The sequence below is a fragment of the Erythrolamprus reginae genome, chromosome 2, assembly GCF_031021105.1.
Source record: "Erythrolamprus reginae isolate rEryReg1 chromosome 2, rEryReg1.hap1, whole genome shotgun sequence".
Taxonomy (NCBI): Eukaryota; Metazoa; Chordata; class Lepidosauria; order Squamata; family Dipsadidae; genus Erythrolamprus; species Erythrolamprus reginae.
Window position 1 is genome coordinate 228583082 of NC_091951.1, and position 24747 is coordinate 228607828.

The window sequence follows — 24747 nt, forward strand, 5'->3', positions numbered from 1 at the left end:
CCCAGGGCTGCTGCACCTGACCCGCCCCTTTCCTGCAAAGGCAGAGGGGCTTCCCCTTGCAGGGTGATCCAAAGAGGGGAGGGGGATGCTGCAGAAAAGGCCGCCTCCCACTGTGCCAGTTTTGTGATGCTTGGGACTCTGAAGCAGCCCACTGGCTTCCCACCCTGCCACTTGCCTGCTCTCTTGGCGGATCAGCCTGGCTGCACTATTCTGGGAACTAGTTGGAAGCTAGTGGGCTGCTTCAGAGTCCCAAGTCCCTCCGCACAGGAGGCATGGGTGGAAGGTGACCTTTTCTACAGCATCCCCCTCCCCTCTTTAGATTGCCCTGCAGGACTCTGCCTTTGCAGAAACGAGCGGGCAGTTTGTACAGAGGATTGGCGGGGGGGATGTTTCTCATGTGCATTCACTCATTCATTCATTCATTCATTCATTCATTCATTCATTCATTCATTCATTCATTCATTTGATTTTTATGCCGCCCTTCTCTTTAGACTCAGGTTGGCTTACAACATGTTAGCAATAGCACTTTTTAACAGAGCCAGCATATTGCTCCCACAATCCGGGTCCTCATTTTACCCACCTCAGAAGGATGGAAGGCTGAGTCAACCTTCTGGGACACCCTCACTTTCTCTCATCCAGATATACCTGCACACATGGAACTGTTTCATAAGCCATAAACTCTATGCCAGGAATCCCCCGTCTTGGGAGTTGGTGAGTAATTTGTAATTTTAGGAGCATTTCATAGCTGCAGTCACAAGATATTTGGCTTAGGAGAGGTTGCTTTCTACTGCAGAAGAAAGAGAGAAAAGAAAAACGGAAAGATGGTATGAAGGAAGATAAGAAGACAGAAAGAAAGAAAAAGAAAGATGGATGGATGAAGAAAGAAAGAAAGAAAGAAAGAAAGACTGACTTATGACCACAAGTGAACCCAAAATTTTGATTGCTAAGCAAGAGTGTTAAGTGAGTTTCATTACATTTTACAAGTTGGCAATGCCCACCTGGTCACCTGACTACCAAGCCATGCCCATCTGAAGGGAGTGGGGGCACTGAGGAGGAGTTCGTAGCACCAAGTGGGCAGTGGACTGAAAAGGTTTGGGAACCACTGATTTAAAATATAAATTAATTAGAAAATGTAATTTTATAAATTGCCGTGAAAATATGACAACTAAATAAATAAAAATAATAAAATACAAAATGTAAATATTAAAAATCAAATAACTATAAAGGCAACACAGAAGACCTATAAGATAATACTGCCATCTAGAGATCAATTTAAGGACCTTCCTACCTTCATTGTGATATTCATTTGATAGCATAGTTTTAAATTCATCTGCAATTGTATTATTTTCTTATTTATTATATATTAATTTAATTTGAATGGCCTCCCACTCACCATGCAACATCTGTTCCAATGCCTGAGGGAAAAATAGGTCTTCAGTATCCAAATAAATAAATTATAATTCCTAGATCAAAACTTAGAAATTGTAGAAAAATCAAATCAAAGAATCTATCAAAGATCTGTCAGTTTGATTTTGACAGTGATTTTTTGCGAAGAATAGAGAGTTTTCAGACATTAGAAACTAGCTTATCAAGAACACTGATTTACAGATAGTTCGCAACTTTGGGTTTAAAAAAATTATCTTTGCCAGCAAGCCTGGGGGCGCTGAACTTTAACATCAACCCCGGCCTGTGGTGTGAATGAGTAGGGCTGTACGTTTTAAAATTTGGGGGTTTTTAGATTGTTTTAAATATTGGACTTCTGAACTGCTTTTTGTATTTTTATATGCTGTGAGTCGTCCTGAGTCCTCAGAGAAGAGGAGAAGAGCAGGATATAAGTCAGATAGATTAGATAGATAGATAGATAGATAGATAGATAGATAGATAGATAGATAGATAGATAGATAGAGATAGATAGATAGATAGATAGAGATAGATAGATAGATAGAGATAGATGACAGATAGATAGATAGATAGATAGATAGATAGATAGATAGATAGATAGATAGATAGATAGATAGAGATAGATGATAGATAGACAGACAGACAGACAGACAGACAGACAGACAGAGTGACTTGCGACCATTTTTCACACATGACCACTGCAGCACCATGATCATGTGATTTACATTTGGGTGGTTGCCAACTGATTCATATCTATGATGGCTGCAATGTCTTGGGGTCATGTGATCAACCTTTGCAACCTTCTGACAAGCAACGTCAATGGGGAAGCCAGAATTATTTAACAACGATATCACTAACTTAATAACTGCAGTCATTCACTTAACAAATATGGCAAGAAAAGTCACATACTGGGGCAAAACTCACTTAACAAATTTCTCACTGAGCAACATAAATTTTGGGCTCAATTTGAGATTGTACATTGAGAACTAGCTGTACAACTCTGAACATGGGAGGATAACATAATTCAACATCACGACTCTCCACGAAATGTGAGGAAAGGTAGACTATTTAGATATCATAATCAAATTCAAGTTATTAAATGTTAAATTCGAGAAGGGCGGCATAGAAGTCAAATAAATAAATAAATAAACAAACAAACAAACAAATAATCTGAGACACACCAAAGAATATTTTTGGCATTTCAAACAATAAAATTATCATGTTTAGCATATATATTTATGACATAGCATATATATTATGCCTGCCGCAAAGTAACTGTTGAATGAAAAAAAACCAACCTTCATCTACTGTAAATTGACAGCTCTTATCATTGTAGAATAGAATTTTCTTCTTATCAGGACGGGTAACAAAGATGATCTGGTCTCCTAAAGCCTGCCTCAAATATAAATACAGAATAGTAAGTGTATATCAACTGTAATTTCCAGAATTCACACAACTATGTCTGCAAATATACAATAGATATAAAAAAAATGTTCAGCACTCAGAGCCCATTTTATAATCAGGCTGAAGTGGAAACCTGCTGTTGATTTTCTTCCATGTATATAACAAATCTGCATCATTTACAAGCATTTTATGACAGATGGGATGAAAATACCATATTCGTAATTTCCCCCATTATATTAACACATTTTTATTGTTTATTTCAGGGCTGTCAAACTTCCAACCAGCCCGCAGGAAGTCACGTGCTGGCCACACCCATGTCCAGTTTAGCAAAAGAGAAAAAAGTCCTGTCACGTGAGGCCACCGTGATGACATGATTTTGACACCCTAAATTTATTTATTAGGTTTCTATCCTGCTCAAGATGATACACCACATTTTTCGGACTATAAGACACACCTAGCTTTTGAGGAAGCAAACAAGGTGTGTGTGTGTGTGTGTGTGTGTGTATGTGAAATCTGCCTCTCTCCTAACAATTTGCCTCCTTGCAGCAAACAGCAAACAGCCTGGTCCGCTTCAGCACAGCCTGATTTAGGCACAAGCAGCTGATTGGCAGTTGGAGCTGCCTCCTAGCATACCTCCTATCAGGTGTTCAAGCTTGCAGGGATTGCCACCATCCATCACCACTGTCGCTGTCCATTGGTGCCGCTGCCTATCACCACCTCCAGCTGCCCCATTTTCGTCCTCCATATGACCCATTTTCAGTCTCCACTCCCCCATTTTCAGCCTGTTCCTCGTGGCGGGGATAGGCAGCAGCGTGGAATGCCCAAAAATGGAGTGCGCAGAGGCCAAAAACGGGACATGCAGAGGCCAACAATGGGGCTCATGGAGGCGGCAATGGGCGATGATGGTGGAAATGGGCAGTGGCAATCCTTGCAGCCTGGAACAGCTGATAAGTGGTATAGTGCGAGGCAGATCCAACCACCAATCAGCTGCTTGTGCTAAATCAGGCTGTGCTGAAGCAGTGATGGCGAAGCTTATTTGGTTTGTGTGCCAAAAGGGGATATGTGGGTGTGCTAGCATGCATGCATGTGCCCACACCCCCTCCCCCCCATATATGCACCCCCGAGTGCTGCCTCCCCCCCACATGCGCACAATCCCCCCTTGTCCCTGCACACAGGTCTTACTGAAGCCTGGTACCTGAAAAAAAATTCCCCAAACGCGCAAATCGGAAGTTCGGGATAACACACTTCTGGTTTGCCACTGTGCTGTTTTGCACTCCGGAAGGTTCAGGGAACTTTCCTGATGCTCTGGAGTGCACAGCACAACAGACAAACCAGAAGTTCAGAAAATGCACTTCCTCCATTGTGTGTTTTTTGCACTCTAGAGCTTCAGGAAGCTTCTCTGAACCCTCCAGAATGCAAAAAACGCAAACGGGAAGTTCGTTTTCCCAAACTTCCGGTTTTTCTGTTGGGTGATTTTGTTTTGCCTCCAGGGCTTCAGGGAGAGAGAAATGGCCTTTCTTAAGGCCAAAAATCAGTTGGCCAGTGTGCACATGCACATTGGAGCTAACAAAGGGAAAAGTCTCACATGCCCTCAAATATGGCTCCACGTGCCATAGATTCGCCATCACAGATTTAGGGTATTCTGTCCTTTAGAGAATTTTGGGATCTCTCAGAATTTTTCTTAACTATTCTGATATTGCTAATTTATTTTTTTACATTTTGACTATTTTAATATCCATTTTCTTGTGCTGGTTAATGACCATAATACATTTGAAAAATAAATACATTCAAAGAAATTCAAAGACCTAATTTTTCCCCAGATTCAGAAGCTGCCAAGAAGATCCCTGTGTATTTGACACCAGGATTTTACTCTACATTATAATTGAAAGAGATGTTACTAATCCAAATGCCTTGTAACCAGTTAAGAAACTTGAAAGATGCAATGATAAGTATTGCTTACCTTAATTGCTTTTTGTGCATTAGGAAGACCTTCCTCAATATCTTCCAAAAGTATTCCTCCTAATCCTCGTTGATCATGCTTATCCAAAAGCCTCAACAAGGCCTTTTTATCTTTTAAGTTATACTTAGGCTTGAAAGCATATTTCCCATCGATAACGTCTATTTTAGGATTGCTGACAAGGGCCTATAATGAAAATAAAACAAAAAAGAAATAGCATACCGTTTTCTATACATGGACTTTGTAAAATTAATATTGATTGAATTGTGTGTGCTACTGTTGATCACAGTATGAACAGAAGACTGAATAATTTTGAGAAATTAACAACTAAAAAGAATCTGCCTGGGGCATGTCTATATGAATGTGCCCGAGTCTGTGGAGAGGGGCGGCATACAAATCCAATAAATAATAATAATAATAATAATAATAATAATAATAATAATAATAATAATAATAATAATGAATCACCTCTGATCAGTCTCCTTAGAATAGCATATTTTGCTGTATCCAGTAAAGGGCAGCCATTCGCGGCCCTACTGGAATGCTCGGGGGGGGGGGGGTTTCACTAGTGTATTTGTTTCTAGAATTTCAACATTAAAAATAATTCATATATAATACCATACAAATGAAAGTTTATGAAGTTTCTATTCCTTTACAAATCTTGCAATGTATTTTCTTCATGTAATTCATTGACACTATATACAGTACGCTTAGAAAACAAATTTTTAGGTCAAAGTAATCTTAAAGTTATAGAAATTGTGTAACAAGAAAGCAATACATTTATATTTGATACATCTGCCTTCATTGCCAGCTTTGGGCATGAGACTTGATAACAGTTTATTATTATTAAATTATTATTTATTATTTGATCATTATATTTATTTAAACCAGTACCCTGAATGGCTACTTTTGTTACCTCGCTCATTAACCACTGTTTCTGCTTCAGTCCAATGTCTAAGTGCTGTGTTTCATCTAATATTTCTTCAAGAGTTAATGGATGGGTATCACCACGTTGATGTCGTGTCTAGACAAAAAAAAACCAATTGATTTTATTATCTTTCAAAACTATAATATTAATTACATTAGAAGCTGACAAAATATGTGCAAAAATAAATCTTGTTAAATAGCTGAAGGATCTTAACTGCTTCAAATTTCAATAGTTTACTTTTCTAATTCTGACTGTGCTACATTTCCAGTATTAACCCAGATAGTGAAAATGATGTGAACTACCTAATTAAATTACAACAGCATTAGAGCAATGCTGTATTACAAGATAGTAGTCCACAAATCAGAAAAATTTAAAAGGATTTTATCACAAGTAGCTTTTATCCCAACCAACTTGCATCAGGATGTTTTCACTCTGGATGAAGTAAGAGAGGCTTCTTGGCACAAATGAGTTTGAACAATACTACTGAACCACATTTTTAGGAAATTTATTCAATTTGTATGTCATCATGCCATGAGTTCGCAGGACTGCATCATATTACAGCACTCTATTCATCTTGAGCACATGTCCACATTACCATAGGAAGATTAATCCTGGGTAAACATGCTCCTCATAGCAATACCATCCAGTCTTTCGTGAGATAGAAGCTCATGAATAAAGGGGGATTATCCAAATAATTATTAACAAAAAATCCAATCTAAAAATTATGTATAGTACTGCATTACTTTTATTTGCTATAAATGCTAAATGTTCAATAATTAACAACTTTTAATTAATTATAAATATTAAATGTACTCTGTTCTCAGATTAAAAATGTCAAATCCCAATCTCAGTATTCATTGGCTCAATCCAACAATAGTTCATCTGGGAGAACAATATATTGTCCCAATTAGCATTTGTGTCATTACACAATATATAAATATGTGTGATGACCATTTCAAAATATGTTAATCGTAAAAGGTAAACATAGTAAACGTGGTAGCAAAATTATACCTTCATATAGTTCACTATCTTTGCAAGCACTCCAAACTTGTAGCCAGAGCCTCCAGAAAGAGCTTTCAAATTAAAAGTTCCATTGCTGTGGTCTATAAAGGGAAAAAAAATGGCACAGACTCTCATTCTGTAGGTCAGGCATAGTGAAATACTGATATATGCTTGGGTAACCAAACCTATGAAAATATTGACCAATAAACTTTATTGGGCTATTAATAAAATGAGGAAATTTATTATAAATTAGAACTTTATTGAATCCTTTAAAAATGGAGAAATCAGGATTTATTAAAACAGAATTAATTTTCAAATTAATTTTAAAGCACAAGACATTTTGCAGTCAGCAAATTAAATATGCTACTGTAAAAAAATAAATCTAAAATTGTCTTCTTATTGTTCACTATATTGCTATACATCTCTTGGTCCTGACTTAAAACAGGAAAACTATTTATTAAAAAAATGAATTAATGTACTTTAATCAAAATTAACATCCCTAAAAATACACTCAATTAAAAATAATCACAAAGGATCTGATTCATGCACAGACAACTGAAAATCTCTAATAATTGAGGGTTTTTAAAAACTTTCTTAAAACAGAATTACAAAATAACTGTGTGGAAACTGTTTCTTGATTTATACTTCATTACAAGAATGTACATTTTTCTTCTCATAGTAAATTGCTATTTATTTATTTGTTTGTTTGTTTGTTTAATTTTTTTTAATGTCGCCCTTCTCCTTAGACTCAGGGTGGCTTACAACACGTTAGCAATAGCACTTTTTAACAGAGCCAGCATATTGCCCCCACAATCCGGGTCCTCATTTTACCCACCTCGAAAGGATGGACGGCTGAGTCAACCTTGAGCCGGTGATGAGATTTGAACCGCTGACCTACATATCTAGCAGTCAGCATCAGTGGCCTGCAGTACAGCACTCTACCTGCTGTGCCACCCCGGCTATCAGGACAACTCAGAATTTAAATCAATTAGTTAATCATAAAAAATACGGAAAGCAATTTATGAAAGTTACATTGGGGAAAAAATCGGTGTCCAGGAATATATCTATGTTTGTTGTCCCCTAAAGAAATCTACTCTGCCTCTTTCCCTCTGTCTTCCTCCCTCTCTCCAAGCTCACATATTGCAATTTAAGAAAATGAGGGGATAGAGAACAAAATGGAAAAGAGATTTCTGGAAAATGTGTACAGTGTATACTATCATGGTCCCAGGTTACACAAGCTTGAAGTAGCTCAAACTATAATATAATATAATAAAACTATAAAGCCTTAAAAAGAACTGGAAACCTAGCAGAACTACATTTGCATCCCATCATGACGAGATGATCTAGAACAGGGGTCTCAAACCCAGGCCACTTTAAGACTTGTGGACTTCAACTCCCAGAATTCCTCAACCAGCAAAGCTCCACAAGTCTTAAAGTGGCGCGGGTTTGAGACCTCTGATACAGAAGGATGTTGTGTTCTGAAGTATTGAAAACTTCCCTGAAGAAAAGGGATATGTTTTAAAACAGTTGCAATCAAATGAAAATATGAAGGATTCTAAGTAAACAATATTGTTCGAGAAAAGCACAGAGTCTAGATAACACGAAGAGAACATTAAGAAAGCTTTGGGTAGATTAGGATTTTAAATATTACCTTATATTAAAAAAAGAAATTCTGGAAAAGTGATGGTCAACAGAAAGAAAATGGCAATGTTCATAACTGTTTTGCTTTGTTGACTTTATACTGACTTCATTTTAATTTCAATTGAAATGATTGAAATTTATTAATCAAAATAAATTGCAGTATCTAATTTACTAGCTGGAATTTGAAAAAATTAAATAGGGTGTTTTAGCCTGGTTGGTGCTGGGATGGAAGATAATGAGGATATTCCAAATCTGTAAACTAAATAATAAAACTGAAAAAAATAATCTTAGAAGGTGCTAATGGCAAATCACTCCCATACCTTTAACAAGAATTTGTCAATACATTACATATCTCATAATATACTCTTAAATTCATTTTATAAAGTAATTTTGAGATTTCTTTTGTAGTTTTAACAAATAAGAAATCCAATTTATTTGTCTGATCAAGAGAATCTACTGAAAATAATTTTGAATACCTGGAAATATCAAAATATATCCTTTTTTTCAACTTTGTTTTATAGTATTTTATTGCATGACTTTTGCACAGATACTTTTGTGCTTGCCATTTTTTGTCAGTTATGCTAAAAAGCAATTTAGAAATTTAGAAATATATAAATGAACAAAAGGTTTAAACGTACTGTATTTTTGCAACTTTCATCTAATTAAATGACAAACTAGAATTATAGTAGGCCTGAAGACAATGGAAAATGAAGTTTTACTGAACCAATTCAGAAATTTTACTGCTTTAATTCCACAGATTTCAATAGCTTATATAATAAGGTAAAAGACAAAGAATAATGGTAAGTCATAAGGTATCTTTATAATTAAAATATATGAATGTTTGTGTTCTAACATGCATACATGTAATTCTCCTCTATTAAGATCTATTAAGACTATACATGTGTATGTTTTACACCAGATTAATCTGCTATTAGAAAAAATAAATTTAAACAATAAATATCAAAAGAGCACATTGTTTTAAATATACTTCATTGTTAAATAAGCTTTTTAAAGAGGTTAAGAAAGTAGGTAGAATGTAATCTGATATTTTATATATTTCAGATTTATGAATGATTTCCTCGTTGGCTAAGGGTCTAATGCAAATAAGCATAAAGGAAGCTGTCAGCTGCATTCTGCTTCAGCCAATAGCAGCAAAGCTCCATCTTAGCTGTACCAGAAGCTGTATTAAACAGCAGATCAGCACTGTTCCAGCATCTTTTCAGAAAAGAGGTATGTCTGTATCTTTTTTTAAAAAATTAATGCCTTATAATTATTGTCGTCTTTGCAAAAAAAAAAAGAATACATTTCAGAAAATGAGAATACGTAAGAGCCTTTATTGATGCATTTATAAATTATAGTTGCTTTTGATTCTGAAGCTTATGAGCATGGTGGTTAAAAGCAGAGGTGCTTGTCTTGTGATAATAGAGAATCTTGCCATCTGTGCATTCATGAAGAATTGATGACCATCCATTTTAAAAAGAGACTAACATACTCAGTAATTGTAAACTAGATCTGAGGTTCTGTGTTTCCTAATAATTAATTTCATTTTAGGAGGTAAAATCTAATAAACAGGACAGTGTATTTTTAAATGCTAGCAAGATTTTAATTTTTTCCAAATTTATACAATCACTAAATTGCAAAACTTATCTTAATAGCCAAGGCAGCAAACTGATCTCTTCATCTAGCCTTGCCATCTGGCCACTGTATAAGATGAATCAGTAAGTTGCTAACATGGACACTGCTTTAAAGAAATCAATTTGGTTTGTAACCATTTAATAAATAAACTTCCCGAAACTCAATTCCATCTGAATTAGCCACTAATATTTACATATGTAATTTATTATATATACAAGTAATTTATTTTATATCAGATGATAATAGTGCAATGTTATGTATTTCAGACATAAGGCAAGATTAGTGAGGCTTGCCCCCTCCCCACATATATTCAAATCAGGGGTGGGTTCTGACTTACTTCACCACCGATTCGCTTCCTCACCTATTGTATGGGCACACACGTGAATGCACAGTGCTAAAATCCCAGCTTCTGCACACGCAAAGAAGCAAAAAAAACCCCACCTTCTGAGCATGCATAGAAGCGAAAAACAAGATGGCGGCACCTACAGTGCTGCTGAGAGAGCTGTTGTGGGGGCGCCTCCAGCTGGCCATCGCTGCCAGTTTGGTGAGTGGGGGAAAATTCCCACTACCAGTTCTATAGAACCAGTCCGAACCAGCAGGAACCCACCTCTGATACAAATGATTTAAGACTGCAACCAAATTTACAGAAGTTGCTGGATTCTATTCAAAGCTTTCTTCTACGAATTCTAATAAGCAATCCAATGAACTTCATAAATAGACTATTTTTATTCTTTATATAACCAAGTAAAATTTCATTCTTTTAATAACTAGCCAATAGTACATACAGTAGAACCCCGACTTACGAGACTAATTGGTTCCGGAAGGAGGCTCGTAAGTCGGAACACTCGTATGACGAAACATTGTTTCCCATAGGAAACAATGTAAAGTCAATTAATCCGTGCAACAACAACAACAAAAAACCGCTGCCGCCGAACGCGGAAGTTAGCGTTTGGCTTCAGGGGACAGCTGCGAAGCGGCGCGGGTGTTTTAAAACGTCGCAGCCGGCCTGGGGGGTTCGGGGGCTTCCCCCCGAGCCCCCCAGGCCGGCTGCCACGTTTTAAAAGCCCCCGAACCCCCCAGGCCGGCTGCCACGTTTTAAAACACCCGCGCCGCTTCGCAGCTGTCTCCTGAAGCAGAACGCGGAAGTTAGCGTTTGGCTTCAGGAGACAGCTGCGAAGCGGCGCGCGTGTTTTAAAACGTCGCAGCCGGCCTGGGGGGCTCGGGGGGAAGCCCCCGAACCCCCCAGGCTGGCTGCGATGTTTTAAAACACGCGGGATACGAGCGCCAAGGAGCTGTCTCCTGAAGCCGAACGCGGAAGTTAGCGTTCGGCTTCAGGAGACAGCTCCTTGGCGCTCGTATCCCGAATGTGAGCTCGGGAGGCGAACAAAAATGTCGCTCCCCTCCCAGCTCTTACTTTCGAGTAGCTCGTAAGTAGAGCTGCTCGTATGTCGAGGTTCCACTGTATTTTATTTCATATGGCTAGCTAGCATTCAGCTGCATAGATTATACTGAAATTTCTAAGTCCGTTAGAACAGTTTGTTTCAAAATTTTAAACTCCCACTACAAAAATTATCTTGCCTCCAGAAGTTGCAGATGCTCCAACATTAGCAATTTTTAAGAAGAGATTGGGCAATCATTTGTCTGAAATGGTATAGGGTTTCCTGCCTGAACAGGGGGTTGAACTAGAAGACCTCCAAGGTCCTTTCCAATTCTGTTATTTTGCCACAAAACGTATTTAAAGGGGTCCGTGGTGAAGTAAAGGATGAAAATCACTGACTTAAGAAATTAATAAAGGTGCAACAGAAGCATTAAAATCTCTGTGTAAAATAGCTTCTGACATACAATTTTGTCAGTCCCCAGTTGATGATTTTGTAACTGTTTAGCTAGAGTTCTTTACTTATCATTGCCTTACTTGATAACAAAGCTTTAGAAATTTTCTAGCATTCTCTTTTGAAGGAATTAGCTTGACCCTTGAGAGAATAATGAGTGGAATAGATGGTATCAGTTGGCAGACATAATTATTACTTTAGATTCATGATGGTGAACCAATGGCACGCGTGCTTGAAATGACACACAGAGCCATGTCACCTGGCATGCGTAGCATTGCCCGTTCCTCTTCTGGGTTTCTGACACTCATGTGTGCACAACAATCAGCTGGTCCCCATGAGTGTGGCAATGCCAAAAATTAGAAGAACTGGTACAGTACTTCATTTTCCAGCATGAGCATGCATGCTGGCCAGCTGATTGTAACACACGCATGCATGCCAGTATTATTATTATTATTATTATTATTATTATTATTATTATTATTATTATTTATTGGATTTGTATGCCGCCCCTCTCCGGAAGGCTAGGTGGCCAGCATGCATGTGCACGTCGGAAACCAGAAGTCTATTTTCTGGCGCACACATGCCCCCTGGGCAGCTCCTCCTCTGTGTTGTGTCTCAGATGAGTGCGTGCATATGTGTGCGCTCCCTTTTCGGCACTCAGTGCCAAAAAGGTTCACCGCCACTGCTCTAGGCCATCATGCAGCCTATTTATCTTCCTGACCCAAATGGGGGAGATGTACAACTATGGCTGAGAGGCTTTTCTGGGAGGAAATTCAACCATAGATTGCGTTTTTCCCCCTCCCACCATCTTATTTACAGGTTTGCATAGACTTTAGAGCTACCCTATGAAGGGTAGCAGAGCTGGCCGGAGAATTCTGGGAGTTGATGTCCACAAGTCTTAAAGTGACCAAGTTTGGGGACCCCTGTCCTAGACTGTAAAAACAATCTAAGACACATCTAGAAATGGGATCTGCTCTAGAACCTTCTTCCCTTAGGAAATTGCAATTCTTGCTTAGTACAGTAAATTGGAAATAGTAAAAACTGGAAAGGAATCTACTTACATTACAAAGTAGTGTTTATTTTCTTTCTGAACATTTGAATTGTCTTTAGAACACACTTCCATGGTCTGTAATTCAAATCTAAACTTTTTAGGAAAGGGCAAATATCAACTTGTGATAGGTTTCTTTTTTCCCTTTGAAACAATTCCATTATCCTCCAGGATATCTGTGAGACCGCTTTCTGCCGCACGAATCCCAGGTCCCACAGAGTTGGTCTACTCCAGGTCCCGTCGACTAAACAATGTCATCTGGCGGGACCCAGGGGAAGAGCCTTCTCTGTGGCGGCTCCGACCCTCTGGAATCAACTCCCCCAGAGATTAGGACTGCCCCTCCCTCCTTGCCTTTCGTAAGCTCCTTAAAACCCACCTCTGTCATCAGGCTTGGGGGAACTGAGACATCCCCCCCTTGCCTATGTAATTTTGTGCATGATATGACTGTGTGTATGTATTTTATCTATTGGGGGGGGAGGTTTAGACTTTTTAATGTAAAACTGTTATTTTAGATTTTAATTATTAGATTTGTTACCATGTATTGTTTTTATCACTGTTGTGAGCTGCCCCGAGTCTACGGAGAGGGGCGGCATACAAATCTAATAATAAATAATAATAATTATCCTACATGGCTTTTCATTCTGCTGTGAGTGGGCAGCTCCTTCCTCAGTGATGTTTTTTCTCAGAGCTTCTTGTTGAAACAAAAAAGTGAAACAGCAGGGTAGGCGTGGTCAATAGGGCACTGAACCAGATTCTAATCTGGAATCCTTTCAATGTAACTCATAAAGACCTCTGTTATATTACATTCCTCAGGCACTTAAACGGACTGCTTAAAACTCTCTGCTATCTTATAACCATATGGCTGGTATGTATCAGAAGAGGTCATACTGGGTGAGACATCCTCCGGCTCCTGTAATTGGGAAAGGACATTTGAAGGGCCAATGTTCACAGCATCATCTGGATGCCTGGGTTCAGAATTATATATGAAAAGTAAAATACTGCTACAAAAAGTATCTTTACTGAAATCTTCTATATTCTTTTCTTCAGGTATAATAAATTAGAGGCTTGTACCTAGTTTTCAAAGATTCATATGATTTGAGCAAGATTTGTCACTTTTACCCAGTTCTTTTCCCTGCTCTGTAGTAAAAGGAAATAGTTTCCCATAAATTACAAGGTTTTCTAGGAACCGAGTAGAAAACCCTTTCTAGATCCAATTAAATTCTGCTTTCCCAATTTCAGAGATAGATTTTTTAAAACCATTTTACCTTTTATATTCTTCTTTGCAGTTTTGATTTAACCCTGCTGTTCTGTTCGGGTCTGTGAGACCCGAAATCAAGGTTTGAGACCCTGTAAAAAATTTTCCCTGCATATCTGAAACTTGAAATTTCATGACTTTTCATCATTTCAGGGGTTCTCTCTATGAGAATTTTTTTTGGGGGGTGGGAGGTTTCTTTCTTGCTGAAAAAAAAACCTCCCTAATGTTATGTTCCCGGGTCACCCTGACCCGGACTGAAAACTCTTCATTTGCAGTGCTTATGTTTGGTCTTTTTGAAAGCTTTTTTCACTTGGAAAGTAGTCTGAACATTTCTTCACACAATGGAATGAAAATTGAACTGAAAAAATTAATCCTTATTGGTTTATTTTGCCCATAAATGTGCCTCCCCCCCCCCGTTTTTGTGAAAGTTTTTTCAATTTATGGATAGTTTTGCTTGCAAAATGCAGTCTATTTTACTGGAGTTGGTGTGGGAATGGTACCTTGAACATTTCTGAATATAAGAAAAATATAAAGGAACTGAAAAAAATGATTCTTACTGTTTTTTTAACATCAGAAATAAGGCCTCCCCCCCCCCCTGGCTGCTTGCAACAATTTTCACTTTTTATTTTTTTATGCTCCAAATCCGAAATATTCTTTAAAATCTTACGCATTCATTTACTCAATTTAACAATGCTGATCATCAAAAAAATATTTGTGGGGGTGGGGGAAAAATTTTTTTCTTGGCAAAAAAAAAGTCACATTTACTCTGTTCGGGTCATATAGACCCGGATCAAAATGATTTTTTTTAGGTACTTGAATTTGGTCTTTTTGAAAACTTTTTCCACTGGAAAACTAGTTTGAACATTTATGAACATAATGATATGAAAATTGAACTGGAAAAATTGAGACTTATATTTTTATTTTGATCAAAAAGCCCCTCCCCCCATCCTTTTTGAATTTCGTGTCAATTTATATTTTTTAAGGCTACAAATCCCTAAGGAATTTTCCCCCAAAAGGTTTGATATACTAAATTGAACAATCCTGAACATAAGAAAAATATAAATGAACTGAAAAAAATGACTCTTATTGGTTTATTGTTTTATACTCGAGTATAAGCCTACTCGAGTATAAGCCTATTTGAGTATAAGCATGGGGGCCCATTTATGAGCAAAATAAACCAATAAGGATCATTTTTTCAGTTTAATTTTCATATCATTATGTTCAGAAAGGTTCAAGCTACCAATCCCACACCAAAATAGAATAGTAAAATAGAATGCATTTTGCAGGCAAAATTATCAATAAACTCAAAAGTTTTGATATACTAAATTGAACAATCCTAAACATAAGAAAAATAGAAATGAACTGAAAAAAAATGATTCTTATTGGTTTATTTTTGAATATAAGACCATATCATTTTATACTCGAGTATAAGCCTACTCGAGTATAAGCCTATTTGAGTATAAGCATGGGGGCCCATTTATGAGCAAAATAAACCAATAAGGATTAATTTTCTCAGTTCAATTTTCATATCATTGTGTGCAGAAATGTTCAAGCTACCAATCCCACACCAACTTTAGTAAAATAGAATGGATTTTGCAAGCAAAACTATCCATAAATTGAAAAAACTTTCACAAAAACGGGGGGGGAGGCACATTTATGTGCAAAATAAACCAATAAGGATTAATTTTTTCAGTTCAATTTTCATTCCATTGTGTGCAGAAATGTTCAAACATGTTTCCAGGTGAAAAAAGCTTTCAAAAAGACCAAACATAAGCACTGCAAATGAAGAGTTTTCGGTCCGGGTCAGGGTGACCCGGGAACATAACATTAGGAACTTTTTTCGAACAGAACAGCAGGGTTAAATAATAGCTGGAAAGGGAGGGGGATTATGGAATTTGGTACTGCTGTTACTGTTCTAATAATGAGTCCATAAAAAGTTAAGTACTGTAGTTTAAGCTGAGGTGAGCAATTTATATGTATCCTCCCAGTAGTTTTTTATGTGACCTTTGTTGGTACCCACAACATCCCTGGGCCTCTTCCCACATGCCTGCCCCTCCTGGTATTATGATGCTGCCAGCACTGAATTGAAAGGTGCAGTTTCTGCAAGCCAAGCAACATAGCATCCTCTCAGTATAGCAGCCTTAGAGCATTGCTGGCAAACTGAGATTTTACAGAAAATCAGCGTAGTGAACATTTAGCTTTATCGATGCCAAACACTTTGGCTTTATCAATAAAGATGAAACCAGAAATCAACAATTGCAATACTGCAGCAATGGTAAGTCCATTTACATCAGCAAGTGTCTTCAAATGCTTCTTCAAAAAATGTTTTGAAAACATAATTCGATACTATAATGATTATCTGGGAGTAATCCCAATAAATTCAATACATTTGTGTAGTCACATGTACAATTATGCTGTGAGCTATAGATAAAGAACCACATTCTCAACCTGAACTGAATTTCAAATGATTATTCAGAACACTCAAACACTCCAAATTGAATGCAGGCAGCAGCTTGAAGGTTTTATTTCATTATGATACCATTTGTATAAAAGATCAGAAGCAGAGATTGTTTATTATCTAGCTCCTCAGGCAAAAAAAAAATCTACTGGTATTTACTGCAAGAGCATATTCCCAGCTTACTTGCTAAATGAATCGGAAAACTGATGATGATCTATGAAAAAGTTGGCTTGGTGACACGGATGTCCATGTGCCACCTCTATGTTGGTTGAGGCAGGCAGGATTTCCTTGAGTACCATTTGTTGGGGGTCAAGGAAAAGGTAGGGTTTTGCCTTCTCTTTCTACTCAAGATCCCCATGTACAATTGGTGGGCCACTGTGTGACACAGAATGCTGGACTCGATGGGCTTTGGCCTGATTCAGCATGGCTCTTCTTATGTTCTTTAGCACCAACATTTTAAAAAGCAGGACTTTTGTTTTGCTGTTTTTAATGGTGGTATTCTATCGGTTTATTCTTTGGTAACCGTGCACTACCAAAATTTGGTACCAAAAGATAACTAGAAGAAGGTAAATAATTTCCATCCCTAAAGCTCCAAAAATTGCTCAATACAGTGTCCCCTTGATTTTCGCGGGTTCGAACTTCGAGAATAGCCTATACCACGGTTTTTCCCACCCAATGACATCATATGTCATCGCCAAACTAATAATTTTTGCAAATAAATAACAAAAAAAAATAATTATTGTTAATAAATAATTATGTTTATAAATATCAGAATCACTAAGTGTCTTATTCAATGGTGAGTACCAGTAATAATGGTGAGTAAATGGTTGTTAAGGGAATGGGAAATGGTAATTTAGGGGTTTAAAGTGTTAAGGGAAGGCTTGTGATACTGTCCATAGCCAAAAATGGTGTATTTACTTCCGCATCTCTACTTCGCGGAAATTCGACTTTCGCGGGCGGTCTTGGAACGCATCCCCCGCAAAAATCGAGGGAATACTGTATGGCTAAAAAAACTAATTTTGCTCCTTCAAGGGTTACCATTGTTTTTCTGGTGATATTATCTGAAAACCTCTCCAGAAGGGAATTATGACCATTGACCCTGGGAAAATTGTCTACTTGTGTTTCATAAAGAAATATTTATGACATGCAGTAAACTAAAAATTGATTTTTCCGTTTTAGTTTGTTAGTAAAGGAGGAAAGAATCGTAACTACATATTTTACTTTATTGCAGAGAGAGAAATCAGAGGAGTTTCCAAACATGGCAACTTTCAACATTAGCCGCTGGAATGAAACCACATCCCTCTATCAGTATCTTGGCTTTCAAGTACAGAAAATCTACCCTTTCCATGACAACTGGAACACTGCTTGTTTTGTCATCCTGGTCATATTTATATTTACTGTAATATGTTTGGTGATATTAGCCTTTTTATATGAGCTGCTTGACTGTTGCTGTTGTGTTAAAAACAAAACCATGAAAGACTTAGACAATGAACCCAATCCTGTTAGATCTATGATGAACAGCTTCAGAAAGCATGAAACGGAAGTGGTGTAGTGGTGGAATGAACTTCAGCACCAGAACCAAACAGATGTTCAACATTATATTGAAGCCTCTTGTATTTTAGGACCAAGCAATTCAGATCTTGATTAGCCTTAAATATCGCTATTAGCAGTCCCTTTTTTGCCAATGGGTAGAAACCTGAAAAGGTTACAAAATACTTGCTAATGGATAATGTCACTGTGTGGTGTGAAAACAGAGGGTTGTTTTGTTTTATAATGAACTGCTGTTGACTAGTATTGATTAAATAAATTTTTGTTAATCTAATGAATTGCTTTTTGCTTTATTTAAAATGCGGTCAGAATAAATGAAAGCATATTAAGATACCACAGAATATAAAAGTATCATTTGCCATGCAATCAATTTGATTATATATTTAATGTATCAAAATAGTAGTTTGATACTCCATTACCTCAAACAAGAGACTGTACCAACACAAAGGGTTCAAAATCTTTTACAAATCTGTTAAATATTAGATACGTAAAAGATATGTATTTTATTAGTTTTACATCAAAACACTTTTTCTTAGTGCTTAGACACTTCCTAATTTCTCAGGAATTATATTCCCCATAATTAATTGTTAATTATACAGTGATCATGTCAGCTCTACACAAATGCAGCTCTACACAATACTAATAGTCAGCTAAGAAACAGAGCCAAAGGAAACATTAATGCTTCCTTATCCAGCCCAACTTTTTATTTTTAATATTTAATCCAATACATTAAAAACCTATAGCAAATATGACAGTAACATTGGTTCCCTTATTTAAAATGAATATTAAAAAGATGGAATTGCCATCAAAACAGCAGCTATACACCGAGCCCTCCATACTAAAATCTATGCTATATAGGCTATCAAAATTTGGGATCATAAAATGGGGCAGCAGTCCTTTCTCAATTTCAATCAGCAGAAATAATTCTTATCAAATCAGTTTAGGATAATCATTCCTTGGCCACATTATTCTCTATCACATCTACCATTTATGTGGCTTATTTCATCAGCCTTGAATAATAAGATTATTATTGAAGATTAAAAAAGGGAAGGAGAAAGCAAGAAGGCACATTTATACAACAGGAAGTGACAGAATGGTAAATACTGCTTTTATTATATAACAGTTATTTAATTTGTTTGTGCCAATACAAAAACCAGCAGAACTTTTGACTCACTGTCCTACATCATATATAAAAGACTCCATCAGAAATCCCATGATCCAGAACATTCTCAAAAAAGAAAAGGCACATGCCTGAAGATGTTATCTTAGAAATAGAAAGCTAGATTAGTATTAAAGAAACTTTTTAAAACACTAAAATATAATCAAATGCAAATTGCTAGACCATTCCACTCATTGTACAGCTAGAAAGAAAGCCTACCAAGTAAATAAGTATGCACAGCCTAAAAACATGGGTAGTCCCTTCCTTAATATGCTTGTAATGTTGTACAACATTAGACACATTGGTTCATAAATTACCTTGTTTTTTAAGCTTCACAACTCTCCTTTTCAGCATCTCACCAACTGCATCCATCCACAATTTTCTACTATCTTTCAACACATTCATCTCTTTCTTCATATATTTGTTATTTCTTCCTCTCCATCAAGCCACTTCAAAATGCTTCTTTCATACTGGTTAGTGCTGTATTCAACCCACATTAATCAGGACTCATTTGTTCTTAATGCTACCTCTCCATGTTTCTTCATGTTTGAACAAATACACTTAAATAATTCCTGTCCACTAAACTTAACTTCCTTGGTTTTCTTCAGTATATTCAATTTTTTCTCAAATTCCATATAACAAAGTAGCAAAGTACATGCTCTTATAAACAACCATTTTTACTTCTTGTATTTATTAATTGGACTTTTATTCCTTTTGTCAAACATTTAAATTTGTTAAAATTTCTTCATTTCATCTTTAGTATATATTCTCATCAATGTACACAAATTCATAAATTTGGTTTAATTTTTCACCCTTTAGGTATAAATTGCATATATCTCATTGCATCACATGATTTATGCTGGTTATAATTATTCAGGATTTCAATTAACACAACATCGTCCAGCTGCAAACATACATTAATGTCTGTATACCCAATTAATATTCTTTTAAAGACCCTCAAAAATGTTATATGAATGGGACAATTATCTTACTTTCTATTCAGTGTGGAATTACTCACTTAATTTTCCAAAACTTTATTTTCACCATATAATGCTTACATGGTATTCAGCAACTATTATTCAATTTTACTTTCATACAAAATATTCCATAATTCAAATCTACTCATGCTATTGCATGCATTTTCAAAATATGCAAATAAACTTTCTTCCTACTGAAGAGCACAGGTTTGTTCTGGAAACTCTTGTTCAATATGAAACCGAGCTGCACTTCCCAATTTTTTAAAATTATCATCTGTTGTACCCTTGCAAGCAGAATTCCTTTTGTCTAGAGGAGGGGTGTCAAACTCGTGGTCATGTTGTCATCATGTGACATATTTTGACTCCCCCCCCTTTGCTAAACAGGGGGTCGGGCGGCTTGTGTGTGATGCATCCGGCAGATAGGCTGTGAGTTTGACACCTCTGATCTAGAGGGACAATTAGCAGCATTCTCCAACTACTAGACACAAATGTAGTCTTCACTTATGTATTAAAAAAATCCCACAGCCACATCATGAGCAAGTCACATCCGTAACTTCTCATTTCTTCAGTTAGAGCTACCAGACATGTAGCATTACCATTTTCAACTTTCTTATGCATTTATGATTTCATTTTCATTATTTTTGTTTTGGTTAATTATATGTACTGCATTCAGTTCAACTCCACACTTCAAAATATCAATGTTATTACAATGTAAATCACTTATGTATTGGTTCATTTCAGTTTCATCACAAATCATTTTATCGTTTAATTTTTAAATCTTATTCATTCTACTGGAAACCCCATGTTTAGCCCTCTTCACCCATTATGAGCCATGGTGGCACAGTGTTAGAGTGCGGTACTGCAGCATACTTCTGCTGACTGCTGGCTGTCTGGAATTTGGCAGTTCAAATCTCACCAGGCTCAAAGTTGACTCAGCCTTCCATCCTTCCGAAGTGGTAAAATGAGGACCCAGATTATTGGGAGCAATATGCTGACTCTATAAACTTCTTAGAAGGGCTGTAAAGCACTGTAAATAAGTATGTACAGTATGTACGTCTAAGTGCTATTGCTATTTCCAGAATTATTTCTGTGATTGCTCTTAAGAGTATTTTTTTATCCATAGTTTTTTTCTTCATTTCACCAAGAATCCTTTTCGTTACTTTCTATTACCACAACCATACATTCTTTCCTGGCACTCAATACCACAATTCTGATTACAGAACTTCCAGATTAACTTTTATATTGCTCTTCCATTCCTTCTATTTTTATAGTGTATCATATTTGCTCTCTTATAGCTATTATACTTTCATTTCTTTCCTTTTCTTTCAGGACACTTCCTTTTCAAGATCCACTGATCAGTCTTACTGGGAAATGCTCTATTCAACATTCAGAATCTGTGATCAATTTTACACCCTTCACCCAGTCTTTCAGTTTTCATCATAAATATTCAAACCAATTATGCTTGTAGATTTATACTCTTTATTTTTCCATATATGGCTAAATATTTATATAATTAACACAAATATGCATTTTTAAAGCAGAAACTGACCCAGAGTGTTGGGAGCAATATGCTCATGTTGTAAACCACTCAGAGTGGTGTAAAGCACTGTGGACTGGAATCAGGGGTGGGCCGAAATGGGGGGAATGGCGCTCTGGTAGCAGAAATGGAGCTGCGCGTGCAGCTCCATTACCACCGGCCATACACGCGCCATGTACGTGCAATTGGCACGAGTCCGGTAAAAATCACGTTCCATTCCAGTGGTGTCAGAAATGGTGGCCCATCGCTGAGTGGAATATAAGTCCAAGTGCTACTGCTATTCTTGGGTCTCTGAACAATCCACTTGTTCTCTACTTGTTTTTCTTCCATCTGTCCATATCACCTTGCAGAGTAATTTTTTTCCTGGATTCATATGCAATGATGCCGCATGAATCCCAGCAACCGGTCAGGTCCCACAGAGTCGGCCTCCTCCAGGTTCTTGTCAACCAGACAATGTTGTTTGGTGGGATCTAGGGGGAGACCTTTCTCTGTGGGGGGGCCTGGCCCTCTGGAATCATCTCCCCCCAGAGATTCGTACTGCCCCCACCTCCTTGCCTTTCGTAAGAGTTTGAAGACTCACTTATGCCACCAGGCCTGGGGCCATTAGATCTTTGCCCCCTGCCCAATGAATGTGTTGAGAGAATGTGGAGTGAATGGAATAATTGGGGTTTTTTATGATTTTTGGGGGGTTTTCTAGATTTTTAATTATTTAATTGGATTACATTACGTATATTTTATATGTTGTGAGCTGCCCCGAGTCCTCGGAGAGGGGCGGCATAGAAATCCAATACATAAATAAATACATTTTCCCCATAATCATTTCTGGTTCCTCCATTAGCATTACACTGGAGCATAATATACAACTATCAACAATTCATGGATTCCAAATTTTATTTGTATTCATAATTTAGATGACATTCATCTTTTGACAAATATTTTAGCTCTTTCATTCAGAAAGTGATATCTTCATTTCACTGCAAGCAATCATCAGCTCTACTCCATAAAATCTGACTACCTTCATTCCGATTATTACATCATTCCCTTTTCTCTTAGTTTCAATACAAATGTATTTTTATACAATTTGTTCATTAACTCATGCTCTTTATATTCTTTATATTTACATGCATTTCTAGTTGTAATCTTTCAAATGTCAGACTTGCCAATTGATGATGTATTTATCTTCATCACTTATTGTGGCCAATTAAGACTTCCACAATCACAATCATGTTGCACACAGCATTCCCTGCTAACAGTAAAGCTTTATCAGTTTTCACATTCATTTTCACATGCGACATCCAAAAGTTCAGTTTTATGTTTTCACATTCTATGCCAGCTATCTACGCAAGTCAACATGCTGTTACTTGCACCTGTCAACCAAGAGATACATGCATCAATTGCTTATCTAAAATTTCCCTCTGCCTCCACTAACCTGTATTTGGTTTTGAACTTGATGAACCACTCTGTTCTACTTTGGCTTTCTTCTTTTTAGAAGATGAGGAATCAGAAGGTGCTGGACGTTTTTCTACAGCAGGTGTACAGAGTGCTCGTTTTTTGAAAAGTTCTCGTTCTCGTAACAAGTTTGGATCCATAATTCTGTCACAGAAAAAAATGACATATAAACATTAAAACACAAAAATAATTCTTAATTTAATTTAATGTTTGTTTAAAACAACTTGCAAAAAAAGATACGTAACTGAATATGCCATTTTAAGAGGTGTAGCATTCTCTATCTGTAATTACACATATTTATCAAGAAACTCAGCTTGGTACCCACCAGCAATTCTGAATTGATTTCCATTACTTTACTTTATTGGCTTTTCTGGCAAGAGTTGATGTGCAAAAAAATATGCAAAAGAACTAGATATTTTAAAATTTATCTCATTATCTCCAGAAAAAAAGGGTTGGAAGTTTTGGAAGCCAAAGTTAAACTTAAAAAAATAATACTTACTAAGAAGAAAACTAAATTATCAAGTTCTAGAATCAAACAAGAAACTAGATTGGGTAGCAGGAAAGGGATTTTTATTTATATTATTAATTATTATAGCAGTTATACCAAAGTACCTGGATGCCTCTTTTTAAAAAGCAAGATGCAAAATAGAATATACATATACATACATACAGTACATACAGTACATACATACATACATACATACATACATATATACGGTGCTTTACTTCATTATTGCCAAGTAAGATAGTTACATTAATTGGGGACAATTACAAACCTGTATATTTGATTCTTACAAACCTGTATATAATGTTCTTAGTAGTCTATTTGCTTGGCACTTTTAGAAAGATAATATAAAACTATAGTAATTAACGTAAATACCGGTAGATAAATGTTTAACTAATTATGCTTAGCACTAAGTGTTTTTCAGGGAAGCATTAATTTCAAATTTTTGCTTGCTATAATTTTGACTCTAAACAACATACAGTGTTCCCTCGATTTTTGCGGGTTCAAACTTCGCGAAAAGTCTATACCACGGTTTTTCAAAAATATTACCGTATTTTTCGCTCTATAAGACGCACCTGCTGATAAGACGCACCTAGATTTTAGAGGAGGAAAATAGAAAAAAAATATTTTGAGCCAAAAAGGGGAGAGGAAGAGAGGAAGGAGTGAAAGAAGGGAGTGAGGGAGGAAAGAAGGGAGGAAGGAAAAGGAAAGCAAGAAATGGAGGGAGGGAAGGAAGGAAAGAAAGAAAGAAAGAAAGAAAGAAAGAAAGAAAGAAAGAAAGAAAGAAAGAAAGAAAGAAAGAAAGAAAGAAAGAAAGAAAGAAAGAAAGAAAGAAAGAAAGAAAGAAAGAAAGAAAGAAAGAAAGAAAGAAAGAAAGAAAGAAAGAAAGAAAGAAAGAAAGAAAGAAAGAAAGAAAGGGGGAAGGGACAGGAACAGAGGAAGGAAGCAAGGAAACTTATGAAAGGGGAGAGTAAGAGAGGAAGGACTGAAGGGAGGGAGGGAGGGAAGAAGGTA

General features: G+C 36.7%; 2 protein-coding genes across 2 annotated transcripts in view; one reads left to right on the top strand and one right to left on the bottom strand.

The window, feature by feature from the left end:
- Positions 1-24747, bottom strand: part of GTF2E2 (general transcription factor IIE subunit 2) — a 50727-nt gene that overhangs the window by 15197 nt on the left and 10783 nt on the right. Inside the window, exons 2-6 of the mRNA XM_070742178.1 lie at positions 23209-23372; positions 6702-6793; positions 5679-5786; positions 4766-4948; positions 2700-2793 (exon numbers count right to left, since the gene is read on the bottom strand). Coding sequence (XP_070598279.1) covers positions 2700-2793; positions 4766-4948; positions 5679-5786; positions 6702-6793; positions 23209-23368 — 637 coding nt within the window. The 5' untranslated portion in view covers positions 23369-23372. The remainder of the gene's footprint in view (positions 1-2699; positions 2794-4765; positions 4949-5678; positions 5787-6701; positions 6794-23208; positions 23373-24747) is intronic.
- On the top strand, positions 17805-18226 carry SMIM18 (small integral membrane protein 18). The gene has a single exon (XM_070736184.1). It carries the CDS (start codon positions 17817-17819, stop codon positions 18108-18110), a length of 294 nt encoding a protein of 97 aa, XP_070592285.1. The 5' UTR covers positions 17805-17816; the 3' UTR covers positions 18111-18226.

What these genes read in the sequence shown, in the direction of transcription:
- SMIM18 (XM_070736184.1), top strand. Translation starts at nt 17,817, where the DNA reads ATGGCAACTTTCAACATTAGCCGCTGGAATGAAACCACATCCCTCTAT.